Source organism: Nannospalax galili, unplaced genomic scaffold, assembly GCF_000622305.1.
Source record: "Nannospalax galili isolate Female #2095 unplaced genomic scaffold, S.galili_v1.0 scaffold305, whole genome shotgun sequence".
Taxonomy (NCBI): domain Eukaryota; kingdom Metazoa; phylum Chordata; class Mammalia; order Rodentia; family Spalacidae; genus Nannospalax; species Nannospalax galili.
Window position 1 is genome coordinate 4,085,062 of NW_008356258.1, and position 13,917 is coordinate 4,098,978.

At 44.3% G+C, this 13,917-nt stretch overlaps 1 protein-coding gene and 1 non-coding gene across 10 annotated transcripts in view; both read left to right on the forward strand.

Moving 5' to 3' along the window:
* Window positions 1-6: 6 nt before the first annotated feature.
* Window positions 7-13,917, forward strand: part of Tmem131l (transmembrane 131 like) — a 186,733-nt gene continuing 172,822 nt past the window's right edge. For 6 of the 9 annotated variants that reach the window (XM_017803527.2, XM_017803525.2, XM_017803528.2 and 3 more), the window contains exons 1-3: window positions 10-65; window positions 667-737; window positions 8,469-8,512. In XM_017803527.2, the coding sequence (XP_017659016.1) occupies window positions 8,487-8,512 (26 nt within the window). In that variant the 5' untranslated portion in view covers window positions 10-65; window positions 667-737; window positions 8,469-8,486. Of the gene's footprint in view, window positions 66-666; window positions 738-8,468; window positions 8,513-13,917 lie in introns of all 9 variants that reach the window. The other 3 variants (XM_017803530.1, XM_008854277.2, XM_017803531.1) reach the window with 1 other exon arrangement.
* LOC115067817 lies at window positions 2,636-2,798 on the forward strand. The gene has a single exon (XR_003847191.1). It is a non-coding gene; the product is annotated as a U1 spliceosomal RNA (small nuclear RNA).

The window sequence follows — 13,917 nt, forward strand, 5'->3', positions numbered from 1 at the left end:
CCTCCTGCTGGGCGTCTTCCAGGTCCTGCTGTCTTGCTGCCGCCCGGGAGGGACTCAGGGACAAGGTCAGCCTGACGCCGGGGCTGGCCGTCCCCGCCCCCCCGCCCCCCTTTCTTTCAGGGAACTGTTGAAATCTGGGGGCTCGCGAAGGAAGGGGAAAGGGGCAGCTGGAGGCAGGCCGGCTGTTGCAGCCCCGCGAGCGCAGCGTCCCCGGCCGGCCCCGGAGCGGGAGCCTCGGGCTGGGGGACCGCTAGCCGCGCGCGCCCCGGAGCCTTTGTGCGCGGGCCCCTGCGCCCTGGGCGCATCCCCCCGCTTTGTGTGGCGCGCGGGTGCCTCGCCGCGCCCGGCTTCCTGCAGCTTTGTTCCCCAGCCCGGTGGCCCCGGGGCCGCGGTGCAGACGCTGGGTCGCTCCGCGCGGTGCCTCGTGGGGCGGCCTCGCCCCCTGGTCTCCAGCAGCCTGCACGTCTTCGCTGCCCGAGCAGGGCCCGCCGGCGGGGCATTGTGCTGCATCCTCGGCTCGCCCCTCGGTCGCCTCCGCTCGGAGAAGCGAAGGGGACTTGTTTGGGGCCGGCGGGTGGCAAGGGGGCCGGGCGGCGAAACAGGAAGCGTCTCTTTTCCGTTCCTTACAACGCGGCGTGTTTTTTTTTTTTTTTGGTGTCTGTGCAGCGATCGAGCCCTTGCAGAACGTGGTGGAGCTGTGGCAGGCAGAAGAAGGGGAACTCCTGCTGCCCACTCAGGTGAGGACCGGGTGACAGGGAGGCTGTGGGCGTGCGAGGGAGGAGAGGCCCGGAGGCTGCAGGCCGGCCCCCAGTGGCTCGGGTCACTTTGCAAGGCAAATAAACGGTTGTGCGGAGCCTGAACACCTGGCAGTGGTGGCCCTTCTGCCTGCTCCCGTGCCATGTGACTCCGTATGAGTCAGGCGCGCCCCAAGTTCAGAAGGTGGGTGCCCAGGCCACCTCATCAGGGTTGTGGTCAGCCACTGCCGTGCTCCGGGCAGGGGCGGGTTCCTTGGCCCACTAGTGGTCCTGGGTGGGCGGGGGTACTTTGCCCTGGGTCTGCACTGCTGTCTCTAAGTGAGCTGGTATGGTGTGGTGGATGGCATGTGACTGGAGAGTTGAGCACAATGGGAATATTGATTTCATAAATGTTAGTGAGTGATACTTGCCATTAGCTTAAGTAGCTTTGGGATGAAGATGTGACTTTAAAGGGAATATAATCTTGGACTTTCTCCAACTGTCTTTAAGTCCTGTTACAATACACCCACTTAAGAACTTCAATTTCAGGTTTTTCACCCCCCACCCCCATGATTTAATGATTACATGTGGAAAAATAATTACTAACATTTTTTTATTGGGAATCTGTACTACAGAGGGCTTCCAGCTGCAACAGATGTGGTATGGCAAAGCTTTTGTTTCAAATTGAAGGTTTCAATTATGCAAGAAATTTCATTGACTTGTATAGGTACACGTTTAAATATAAGTTTGTTGATTGTTTTTCACCAGCATCACAGTATGGTTGCCAAATCATTTTTTTAGGGAGGAGGGAGTATTGAATGATAGGAGAATACTAGCTTTTTTGAAGTGATTATACTTTCCATGTTGGTGACAGCATTAAAATCAGGAGGTCAGGCTATAACTTCACTAGAGAGTCTCCAGGTTTACATTAAAGTTTTCTCCTTCCTGTGTGAAGCACTGACAGTGCTGGCTTTGAGAAATTAGGAATATTCATTTTGACCAGGTATAATGAATAACAGTTTCAAGGCAGGTGATTTTAGTAAAAATTTCCTGGTCCTTTCCTGAAGACCAGCATAAGACCAGCCCTTTGAGAAGAAGCCCCACCAGCGAATAGTCCTCCTCCTCCTCAAACTGTATCCCTGGATGGATTTTCTTTTCTTGAGTCCAAATAATGCATCTGATGTCTTCGATTTAGGAAACAGAGAAAAAGAACAAAGTAGAAATGATTGATAATCTTACCAAGAGAACCACTCTTTGCACTTGGTGTGTTTTCTTTAAAATAGCCATACTTGTGAATTTCAGAGTTGCTTAACAGTGGCAGGTGTGACCTTTGAGCCAGAGAATTCTTTGTTGTTGGGGGCTGCCTTGTGCACTCTAGTATGCTGAATTTCATCCCTGGTCTCTACCCCTTGGATAGGGCTGACACTTCTACTGTCACATTATGTCGTCCTGGTCCCCTTCTCTACTTCTGGGTGTTTTGCTGTATTTTTTTGAAACTAGGGCCTGCAGTGTTACCTTTGCTGGCCTCAGATTCCTGGGTTCAAGTCATCCTCTTGTTTCAGCCCCCAGTTAGCCAGAGCAACAGGACATGGCTCCAACCGCCAGTTTTTTCAGTCAAGAATGTCATTAACTATTCTAGGGAACAGAATTTCTCAGGTTAAGAAGTACCAGTGTATGTTTGTGCCTTTGCATTTTGATTCAACTGAAGCCTCCAACACTTAAGTGGGTAGTGTTGGATGCCAACTCAGACTGAAAGGAAAGGAAATTACAAGCATTCATTTGTTACAGCCTTTAGTGAAAAATAGGTGTGTTTTGCCCAGGAATGGAAATATCAAGGCCTGTTACATCATTAATTACTTCATAATGGACTCAAAATTTAGTTTATAAAATACCCAATTTCTGTTCTTACCTGGCAGGGGAGACACCATGATCAGGAAGGTGGTTTTCCCAGGGCCAGGTTCTTCCATTGCACTTGGGATGCACTGACCCCCGCGATTTCCCTGAATGGGGGAAACTCGACCGCATAATTTGTGGTAGTGGGGGCTGCGTTTGCACTCTCTCCTAAAAAAAGACCCCCAAAACCCAATTTCTGCTTTTATTTTGATTATGTGTATAGTGCAATTTGTTTTAAAAACTGTTAGAATTGAGATGGTTTCATTCCAGAGTGCACATTGTAGAGACATTGATAGCTAAGGTTTTTAGCCAAAGCTACAGTGAAAGTGAAACTAATACTCAGAATAATTTTCTGCATGCCTCATCTGTCTGTGTGTGTACCTTTTAGATACCATCCCATTGTGCACACACTTTGCCTGGGATGAATGATCTATATGTATCCTGGAGTGTTCTGAAGGTTATTTGTAAGGAATTCTTTTCTAGGAATTTAGAATTATTTTCAGAAAGTTTCCTTGTATATGTCTTATATAAGGTGTGTCTATTGAAGAAAATATTTATAGGTGCCATGTAAATTTGATACCTTTCATTCGGGAAGATGAAAAATGGCTTTGTAACCTAGGAGCTGTCAGTCATTTGCGAAATAGGAACATCAGATGATGTTGTATTCAATATTTCTGTCCAGTATTAATTATTTATACAATTGTTTTGAAGTGTTTTGTTTTTCTTTTACTTTTTTTTCTATGGCTTTATAAGTGTTTAAGAACTTGAATAACTCATCATTCATAAAACCATATAGTAGCAGTTGAATTGTTATAAACTACCAGAGTAGGTGTTCTGGGTATGAATCCTGTTGGGTTATGGGTCGATCATTTTTAACCTTAATTCATTTTGTGTGTGTGTGTGTGTGTGTGTGTGTGTGTGTGTGCTGTGGATTTAACCCAGGACCTTGCACATGCTAAACATGTGTTCTGCTACCACTGGGCTATCCCTGGGCCCAGCACACCTTTACTCTCAGTTTTCTCATCTGTAAAGTGGGGGTATTGATACTAATTTCAGAGAGGTTCCTGAGGACTACATGCTCCAGATTGGAGCTTGGTCATTGGCTACGTTGATGGGGCTGAAACCACTGCAGATAACTCACTGTGATGCACTTTGTGGTTATGTTGATGTTATATTACTTGTATCTTTGTGCACTTGTGTGTGTGTTTGTGTATGTGTATGTGTGGTGTTGAGGATGGAACCAGAGGCTTGTGCACACTAGGCAAGTGGTAGCAGTGAGCTACATTGCCCAGCCCTATTTATGTCCTTTTGTTATGTAGTCCTTTGTTAGGAAATTATTTCATACAGTAACATGAAAACTATTTATCTGTGGCCATACTGAGAGGGAGGGAAACATAAAAAAGTATTTGATTTTATTCTTGGATTTACAGGGGTTTTCCCCCATCCTCTGATTATACGGCACACTGAATCACATGAAGTGGTGATGGATAGTACAGAAACCACACATGTCTTTTTTAGCTTACTGTTTAGTGGTGACTGTGTTTTTGTAAGCTAATGGCTTTGTGCACCTTCTTATTTGCCCTCTGTGTCAGATCTGTCACTTGTAGGGTGATGTCCCCTCGACCTGCCCTTGCCTTTGGGAACTCCAGCAGTCTGACCTTGTCTCTTGCTCCTGTCAACCCTCCTGGAACTCTCCCTCCAGCTTGACCCTAGGCCCAGTGAGCATAGTGTGTTTTGTTGTCTGTAGCTGAAAGCGTGAATAGCTGACCGCCTGCCCGAGACTCAGGATTGGTCCTGTTTGCAGTGGCATTGCCATCATTTCCCCATTCTGAGTTTTTTTGTTTGTTTGTTTTTGAGACAGGGTCTCCCTGTATCACTGTAGCCCCACCTGGCCTGGAGCTCACTATGTAGACCAGGCTGGCCTTGAACTCAGAAATCTACCTGCTTCTGCCTCCCGAGTGCTGGATTGAAAACATGTGCCACTATGCCAGCCCTGAGTTTCTTGAAGTATCCTGAGTGTCTGGTTGCTTTTCTTGGTCTTCTATGAGCTATGTTGTCTGAACTGGGTTTCTCTTACAAGGATCTGGGCTGCTGCAGCTTAGGGGCTCTGCTGTGGCCACTGCGTTCTGCATGTGGTGAGGCCTTTTAGGGGAGGAGAGGCAGCTGTCAGTGTCTGGCTCTGCTCTATGATGGATGAGGTTATTCAGTTCTGAAGATGGCAGATGAAATGCCAAAGTGTTAAATTGCTATTGTCCTTTGAGAACCACATTGCGATGCCAATTTCAGCAAGAAGAGCAACCCAGAATCTGTTCTGCCAGTTTGCTTGGAGTTGTCTGAGAGAACCCACTCCTGACCCCCTTAGGAGATTTGAGAGGCGGAGATGGGGATGGGCGCTGTGCTGACTGGAACAGCTGACCTGGCACAGCGCTTTAAGGGATGGGTGGGCCTACCCGACTCAGGGCTCTGTAGGCCTGCTTGTTCATTGAGCAAACACAAAGCATTGGTCTGGCCCGTTGAACCTCCCTGACCTAAGGATATAAGAAAATCTCTGTTTTTAAACATACCATGTCTTGTTAATTTTCCCCCTCTTTAAGTCAGAGGGTGTAGATAACAGAAATTGGCAGAAAGTGAACTGGTGAACATTTGGGTTCTTTTTTTGAATCTCAGGTACTGTGCTATGTAATAGCATGCTATTCCAGTCAATGAATCATTAACTAGTATTTGGAAATTGTTTTGTCATAGAGATTTAATTTTGGCTTAATCTCCTGTCAACATTGAAAAATAATAACTAACATGGGTTGAGAACCATCAGCATATTTAAGTACATCTTAACTCACATGTGCACACTACATACCACGAAGTGGTATTGCCTGATGTTACAGTTGAAGACACTGAGGTACAAGTGCCACTAAATAACTCCCTGGAGGCAGTAAGAAAGTAACAGGGTGGGATTTGAACCCAGAAAGTGTTTAGTTCCAGAGCCTGAGCTTTAGGCCATGGTATTATTTGTGCAAGTTTCAGTACAGTCTAACCAGAAAAAGCATTTTGATTATGATAAAGTTCCTGTGTTGGAGGGAAATAACTTCATGCTCTATTTTGATCTAGAAAAAGTTTCTCAATGAAGTTTTCAGAAATAGTCAGAGCCATTAGAATTAAAGAGACAGCTGGATTATACTCGGCCTGCAGGCCAAGCACTATTTCAGGTACAGAGGATGTCACAGTAAACCAAAGCACCTGCCCATGTGGACCTGGTAGTTCAGTAGAGGCCATATAGATAGTAAATAAGACACAGAATTAAGTTCTAAGGGATGGAGTCTGCTTGAAGGGCATGCACGTCATATGCTGACAGGAAGGGGCAGTGGTGGGAGTTTCACTTTTACTTTAATAGGTCTGTTGATGCCACTTTGAAAAGATGGTACTTGGACTTGCCCTTGAAAGAAGTGAGGAAGCTGAAATAGCCAGTACAAGGGCCCTGGGGCACTGTCAGAATGGGTGGGGGGATAGAGAGGAGAGTTGGTCCTTGTTCTTTTAAGAGCTTGGTTTTGTTGACCAGATAAAGATAAAGCTGGTAACACCCAAGGACTGCATTCAGATGTTGAAATATAGGAACTGAAAGAAGAGACCAGTGTCTACCAGAGGGGTCACTTAAGGCCTAGGGCAAGAATGGGCCCAGCCTGAGTCTCACATGGTGGACATTGCAGTTTTCACTCTGACATTTTAAATTATACCCAGAGCCTACTGAAGTATGGAAGTTGGAGGGAGTGGATGGGTGTGTCAGGACCAGAGCTGGGCTTGGAGGATCCTCTGTGAAAGAGCTTGGAGTGTATCTGACTAGCACCAGGGAACTATTAGAGCGTTTCTTTTCTTTTTTTTTTTTCTTATCTTTTCTTTTGAGACTGGCTCTTACTGTGTAGGCCAAGCTGGCCTGGAAACTCTCCACTGTCTTGCCTCAGCCTTGAGCATTGTCAGGCTCATTGTAGGGAAGTGAGCAGGGATTAACACAGTGATACTGAAAGCTGGGCATATAGTGGGCGGTGAGGACTGATGTGGAGGAAGATTGGTTTTGTGGTAATGCTTGTAGGAAAGATTGCAAGCAACTTTTTTAGCATAGCAAAAAGCCCTGTGTGTGATGGTAGTATAGGCCTTGGGGTGTTGATGGTGTGGGCCATTTTGCCAGTGAGTGGGATAGTAGAGAATGGGCAGGTCTGAAGTTGGAGTCAATGTTGGAGACGATGGAGGGAAGCAGTGCAAAGGTTTGCCCAGGAGCTTAGCATTGTGATGGGACCCGTAGCTGAAGGGAGGCTGGTTTTAAATAAACCAGAAGCATCTCCACAGGGACTCCTGACCTTGTTACACAGGGGTGTGTGTTAACTAAGAAGTGGAGTTCGAGACAGTCTACATCCTGGTATTTGGTAATCAGAGTTGTAAGTAATGTACCATAGCAGGTTTTCAGAGTTGCTGACATGTGCTGATTGCTGGAGTGTGATGGAGATGAGGTAGAAGACAGCTATCTTGGCCTTGTGGTTTCAGTGGTGGATTAACATGCTGATGCTTTAGTGCAGAGTACCCTGGGCTAAGAGGGCAGGAGGCAGGAGGAGGGGCCAGAAGGTCTGTGATACCAGGAGACAAGGGGCAGGAAAGAAGCTGGTGGGTCAGGATGTACCAGGCCAGCAGTAGAGAACATCGAGGATGAGTAATTCCTCTAGGGGATGTCTGGGCTGAGTGCAGGGTGTGCTTAGGTGGACTTGACTTGTGTTGTGTATCTAGAACCCTTCCTGGTGTTTCAGTTGTCCTTTCTGACCTGCCTTGTATATGGAAGAGCTATTGAGTGTAGTATTTATGTAATGTACAGACCCTTTTTTTTATGTCAAAATATGCCACACAGTCATTCATAGGATTCTGAGTTAATGTATTTTCTATACTTGGGATTTTTATATTTCTTAAAAATTATTTCTATTTTATGTGTTTTAAGCCTGCATATATTTAAGTGTACCTGTGTCATGCAATACCTGGGGAGGTCAGAAGAGGGCATTGGATCCCCTGGAACTGGGGTTAGAGATGGTTGTTAGCCACCATGTGGGTGCTGGGAACTGAACCCAGGTCCTCTGCAAGAGCAGCCAGTGCTATTAACCACTGAGCCATCTCTCCAGCCCTACTTGGAGATTTTAGTTGGTGCCCAACTATATCTTATGTGATTACATTTAGATGTTAAATAAAGGCTCTTGAAGTGTCTGCTCACTTGTTTTGAGATTATGTTGTGGTTGTATGTTTAAATAGATAGGTTATTTACATAACAGTGAATGTGTAAGGGACCAATTGGCACTTTACAGCTTTACATTACCATTATAACATCATTAAAAAAGATTTTTTTAAATTTATATGTGTGTGTGTGGATATGAGTATGTACCACTGTGTACAGGTGCCCACAGAAGAGGGTGTCACATCCCCTGGAGCTGGAGTTACAGTTGTGAGCTGCCTGATGTGGGTGCTGGGAACCAAACTTAGGTCCTCTGGAAGATCAGCAAGTGTTCTTAACCTGAGCCATCTCTCTGGCCCCTATAACATAATTTTTAAAAGATTTTATTATTGTTTTTATTTGTGTGTATGTGTCCGGTTTGTGTGTGTCCATGTGGGACTTTGCACATTTGCTTGTGGAGGCCTGCAGAGGCCAGAAGAGGGCATCTGATCTCCTGGAGAGCTGGAGATAGAATTACAGGTGGTTGTGAGTTGCCTGATGTGAATGCTAGGAACTGAACTTGGGTCCTCAGGCTTATCATTCCGACCACTTGTGATGAGCATGTTCCTTTGAGACAGGTGTTAAAGCATGTTCTTTTTCTATAGGGTGATTCTGAAGAGGACATGGAGGAGCCTTCTCAAGAACAGAGGTAAGGAAAGTGGGAGTAGATCACTGCTTGCCAGGCATTTCTGCCCTCAACAGATAGATGCCTCTGAAGTCTCCATTGTGTCTGTGCATGTGTCTAATATTATCTCTGATGTCCCTTTTTCTGTTACCTTTGTGGTGTCTATATTCTCTTGTAGCTAACCTGACTTCATTTTAAAATATAGTGGTAGAGAAAACTGTTGGTCATGTACCCTCGTCCTCCACACACCAGCCTTGCTTTTCTCGCAAAACTATGTTCCTCTCCCTCTTGTTCACAAACATCTGTTAAGGTCAGGCTGTGGACTCAGTCAGGTGCTGAACATAACACATCAGACAAGACCTGTATTGTGAGTAGTGGGGCCATCATTAATAAGAGCTGCTGAGGGTTAGGTTCTTCCTCCCTACCTTTTTGTATGTGTGTGCTTAGGATCAAACCACAGGCCTTCATATGGCAAACATACAATACCACTGAGCTACTTCCTAAAACCCCTTTCTCTTAATTAAAAATAATTTTTATTTGTTCTGTTTGTCTTTTGAGATGTGCTCATGTAACCTAAGCTAGTCTGGAACTTGCTGTGTATCTGGCCTTGAACTCCAGATCTTCCTGCCTTCACCTTCTGAGCGCTGGGATTACAGATACACACACACCGCACCCCTAGATTTAGAATTTATTTTTTGGTCAGTTTTCTTTTAAAACATTTTAAGATATTTATTTATTTATTATTAATTAATTAATTAATTAATTGTGTTTGCGTGTGTGTGTTATGGCATGCATGTGGAGGTCAGAGGACAACTTTTGGGAGTTGGTTCATTCTTGCTACCATGTTGGTCCTGGGTATTGGACTCAGTTCTCTAGACTCGGTGGCAAGTGTCTTTACCTGTTGAGTCTACTCACCAGCCCTTTTGTCAGTTTTTTTTTAAACACACTCAAAAGCATTAGATTCTGCTGGGTTTGGTGGCACACACCTTTAATCCCAGGCACAGGCAGGCAGATTTCTGTGAGATCGAGTCCATCCTGGGATGGTCTACATAGTGAGTTCGAGGCCAGCTGGGGCTACAGGTAGACCCTGTCTCAAACTCCCGTCCACCCCACAAAAAGATTTTAACCCCGTTGGTCTTGATAGAGTGAAGTGAGGGTGAGTTGAGCCAGTGATTTAGAACAGAGTCTTTTAAGCTTTGTCGTGACTTAAAGTACAAAGTTTGCATGATGACCATACTTGGAGGTGTTATGTGTCTATGAATATGTGCATACATATATGTGTATGTGTATATCATCTATATATTTGCTTATAAAGAACAAATTAAAGTTTCACCAAATGCTACTTACCTTTAGTGCCTGCATTTTTTATTTCATTAAAAAAACGGTTGCTCTCTACTTGGTTTGTGTATTTATTTTTTGGTAATGACTTTATTGAACTGATTCTCATACCATTTAGTTTACTCAAAGTACTCAGTTGGTTTTTAGTGTATTTATGCAGTTGTACAAGCATCACAACTTTAGAAAAAGACATGCCTTCCCTTTCAGTGCTGCCTCTGCCTTTGAGGTTTGTAGTTGGCTCAGCCTTGATCTGCATGCTTCATCATGCTGACCCCAGCTGTTCTAGTATGTTACTGATACCTGGCCCCAGCTACTTTCCTTTTAACTTAACTTCCAGGCCTTTTTGTTGTTGGCTTTTTTGGATTGAGACTGTTCCTGGTGTGTGAAGAGGCATGGGTGGCATGGTTCTATTAGAAAAACACTTTGTTTGTTTCTTAAAATGCAGATTCTAGAGTTCTAAGAGTTGTCTCCGTGTAATGTTATATAGTTAGTGATTTAGTAACCTATGTGTTTACTAGTCATTGAACATCTACTGCAAAGTTGGGATTTAAAAAAAATTTATTTATTATTTTTATTTTATGTGTATGAGTGTATTGCGTACATGTAGGTAGGTGCACCTATGTTATGCAGTGCCCTCGGAGGTCAGAAGAGGGCGTTGGATCCCCTGGAACTGGAGTTATGGACAGTTGTTAACCGCTATATGGATGCTGGGAATCGAACCTGGATCTTCTGCAAGAGCAGCCAGTGTTCTCAACTACTGAAAATCCCCCCCAAAGTTGGGATTTTAAAACATTGTTTTAATTTCCCCAAAACCTGTTTGATATCTTGTGACTTTAAAAATAAGCCTTTGCTGGGTGTGGTGGTGCACGCCTTTAATCCCAGCACTTGGGAGGTGGAGGCAGGTGGATCTTTGTGAGTTTGAGACCAGCCTGGTCTACATAGTGAGTTCCAGGACAGCTGGGGCTGCAAGAAGACCCTGTCTCAAAAAGACCAAAAAAAAAGCCTTTGAACTAGACATGGTGGCAGGCACATGGCCTGTCATCCCAGCACTTGGGAGGTAGAAGCAGGGGGATCAGGAGAGCAGATCAGGGTCATCCTTAGCTGCATTGATAGTTTGAAGCCAGCCTGGACTACATAAGACCCATTTATTTATTTATTTGTTTATTTGTTTGTTTATTTATTTGTTTATTTGTTTATTTATTTGTTTGTGTGAGTGTATTGTCTGTATGTGTGTAAGTGCACCTGTGTTGTGCAGTGCCTGAGGAGTCAGAAGAGGGTGTCAGACCCTCTGGAACTGGAGTTACAGATGGTTGTTAGCCACCGTGTGGGTGCTGGGAATCAAACCCAGGTCCTCTGCAAGAGCAGTCAGTGCTCTTAACTGCTGAGCCATCTCTCTAGTCCCCAAGACCCTGCCTGTCTTAAACCCCAAACCAAACCAAACTGTACAAACAGAAACTTGCTTTAGACTAGATTCAAATTTGCAGGAACGTTCCAGAGATACAGAGAGAACATAATTGTCACCTGGGTTACCCTGTTATTACTGTTAACATCTTATAGTACTCTAGTACAGCTGTCATTGCTGAGAAACCAACATTGTTATCTTACTATGAACCAAATTTCATGCTTTATTCAGATGTCATGAGTGTTTCCCTACTGGTGTTTTCAGGGTGAGTCGTTAGTAGAGTTAAGTTCCATCTTTGCAAATTATTTGGAATTCTCTGTGGGAGATTTATCCATTTTCTCTTATTTAGCCATTTATATCAATATGAGCTCATGGGTATTTATACTTTGGTTTTAATCCAATACTGTGTTTTAGCAAAATTCTAATGTTTCTCACTTCTTAGGGTGTCTTCTGCTTTTCACCCTGCTCACAGACTCCTGACCCTTAGGTCCCAGGATCCCACGTTATGTTTTAGGTATCAGTTGGTCAGGTTTTTCTAATTGTTGATGACCCTTACAATTTTCAGGAGTTCAGGTGTTTAGTAAAATGTCCTTGAATTTCAGTTTGTCTGATAATTTTTTTTTGTGGTCAGATTAGAGAGGAAGACCACAAAGACAAGGTGTAGAAGGGTATATGCTAGCATGACTGCCTGCTAACACATTAGTGTTAACATTAGCACAGGTTTGGACCTTGATCACCAGGACTGTGTGTCAGGTAGAATTCCCTGCCGTGAAATTGCTCTTCTTTCTCTTTTCATACTGTACTTTTAGGAGTTCAGTCCATTAGGTGGAATTAAACTGCTCTAACACAGATCATTTTGAATTCTTTTCATATGGGAGCATTGCCTCGTCTCACTTACTGATTTGTTCTGTAATTTATGTGAATATTCACATTTTGGGTTGTAATCCAGTACTAGTTTTCATTTATCCTTAATCTTATTTATGAAGTTATTTGTATCTCTTTCTTTTTGTAATTTGAATTTTAAGAACTATATAAGGACTGGAGAGATGGCTCAGAGGTTAAGAGAACTAAGCCCAGGACCCACATGGCAGCTAACAAGTGTCTGTTAACTCCAGTTCCAGGGGATCCAACGCCCTCTTCTGACCTCCACAGGCATTGCTGACAAGGGTGCACTCACATACATGCAGACAATACACTCGTGCACATAAACTAAAAATAATAAATATTTTAAAAAGTACCAGCTTTTAATGACAGATGGACTTGAAGTCACGGGGGCTGCCATTCATCCATTCAACAAAAGGAATGCCTTGTCTCTGAGGATCCACGTAGAGGAACTACTATAATAACTTGAGACCAGAGAAAGAAGTTTGATTATGAAACAGTCTCTATCCCCCCAGAAAACATGAATGGCACAGCCACGTATCACTAAAGAAAATCTAGATGGTAAGGTGTCTGTGTTTAACTACCAGGGCTGACCCAGACCACTGATTCTGGGGCTTGAGGCCTCTGGAGCAGCTTGCCTGTTACTTCAGCCTCCATTGGAGGAAGCTGTCTGCATAATTGGCCTCCTTGAAGGTTTTGTTTGTGTTATCTTGACTTCATCTGCTGTGGATGCTCTGTAATTGTGTTTGGTTGAAAGCCAGGAAAGCACTATTTGAAAACCTTTCTTCCCTCTCTCTTCCCCATCCCTCCTTTTCTCCTGGGTGTTCTCAGATATCAGCAGTAATCTGCTCCTTTGCTGAGAAGAAAGATTGCTTTGGGAGATTCAGTTGTGAGAGTGAGCAAACCGGAGCTGACTCCAGCTCTTAGGAATCGATGCACTGGGGGAAGCTGGACTGGCTCCCCAGGTATGCATCTCTCCAATAAGCCTATTTGGAGGGCAGTAGTAGTAGTTAAATATGAAAAATTTAAGCATTGGTAAAGAATGAGTAGTGGTATTTTAGCTTTAAAAATGGTTGTAAAAATGGCAAATACTGGGTAGGTACAGTGTTTGTAGAAGTCTCTTGATTGTTGGTATTTTGTACCCGCTCAGGATGGAACCCCGGGCCTTGCACATAGTAGACCAGCACTACCACTGAGCTACATCCTCAGTCCCTTTTGTTCTTCAAATGTATTGTTATCTGATTAGGAATAGCTTCAAAATATGTTCTGCTGAAACAGTTTAAGGTCAGTCAGTTAAAAGCAGATTCTGAGAGTCAATACACCAAGAGAATCCTGGTGATCTCTCAGCAGCTGCTGAAAGATGCAGTTGCAGACAGAAGCAGCTGGATCTTGAGGGAAGTTTCCTTTGAGCCTACGTGAACTTTGTGCCTAGAGGAGATCCCTCAGCTCTAAACCCTGCTGGGAAGAGAACTGCTTTTCTCTACCCTGCTCTCTTTTAGAAAATAGTGGTTCTTCAACTTTTGATAGGATCTTGTACTTGTTACCTGAATAGGCCTCCCTAAGCTTCCATTGTGGGCCTTCTCATTCCACTCTGACAAATCCTTAGCTGTTCTCTGTTTCTTTGGCCTCCATCCCTCTCTCCCAACCACTTGGTGCATGCTAAATGCTCACTCTGTCACTGGGTTACATCTCCAGCCCTTGAGCCCTTGTCTGTTCTGTTGGAGATTGTGTGTGTATGTGTGTGTGTGTGTGTGTGTGTGTGTGTGTGTGTGTGAGAGAGAGAGAGAGAGAGAGAGAGAGAGAGAGA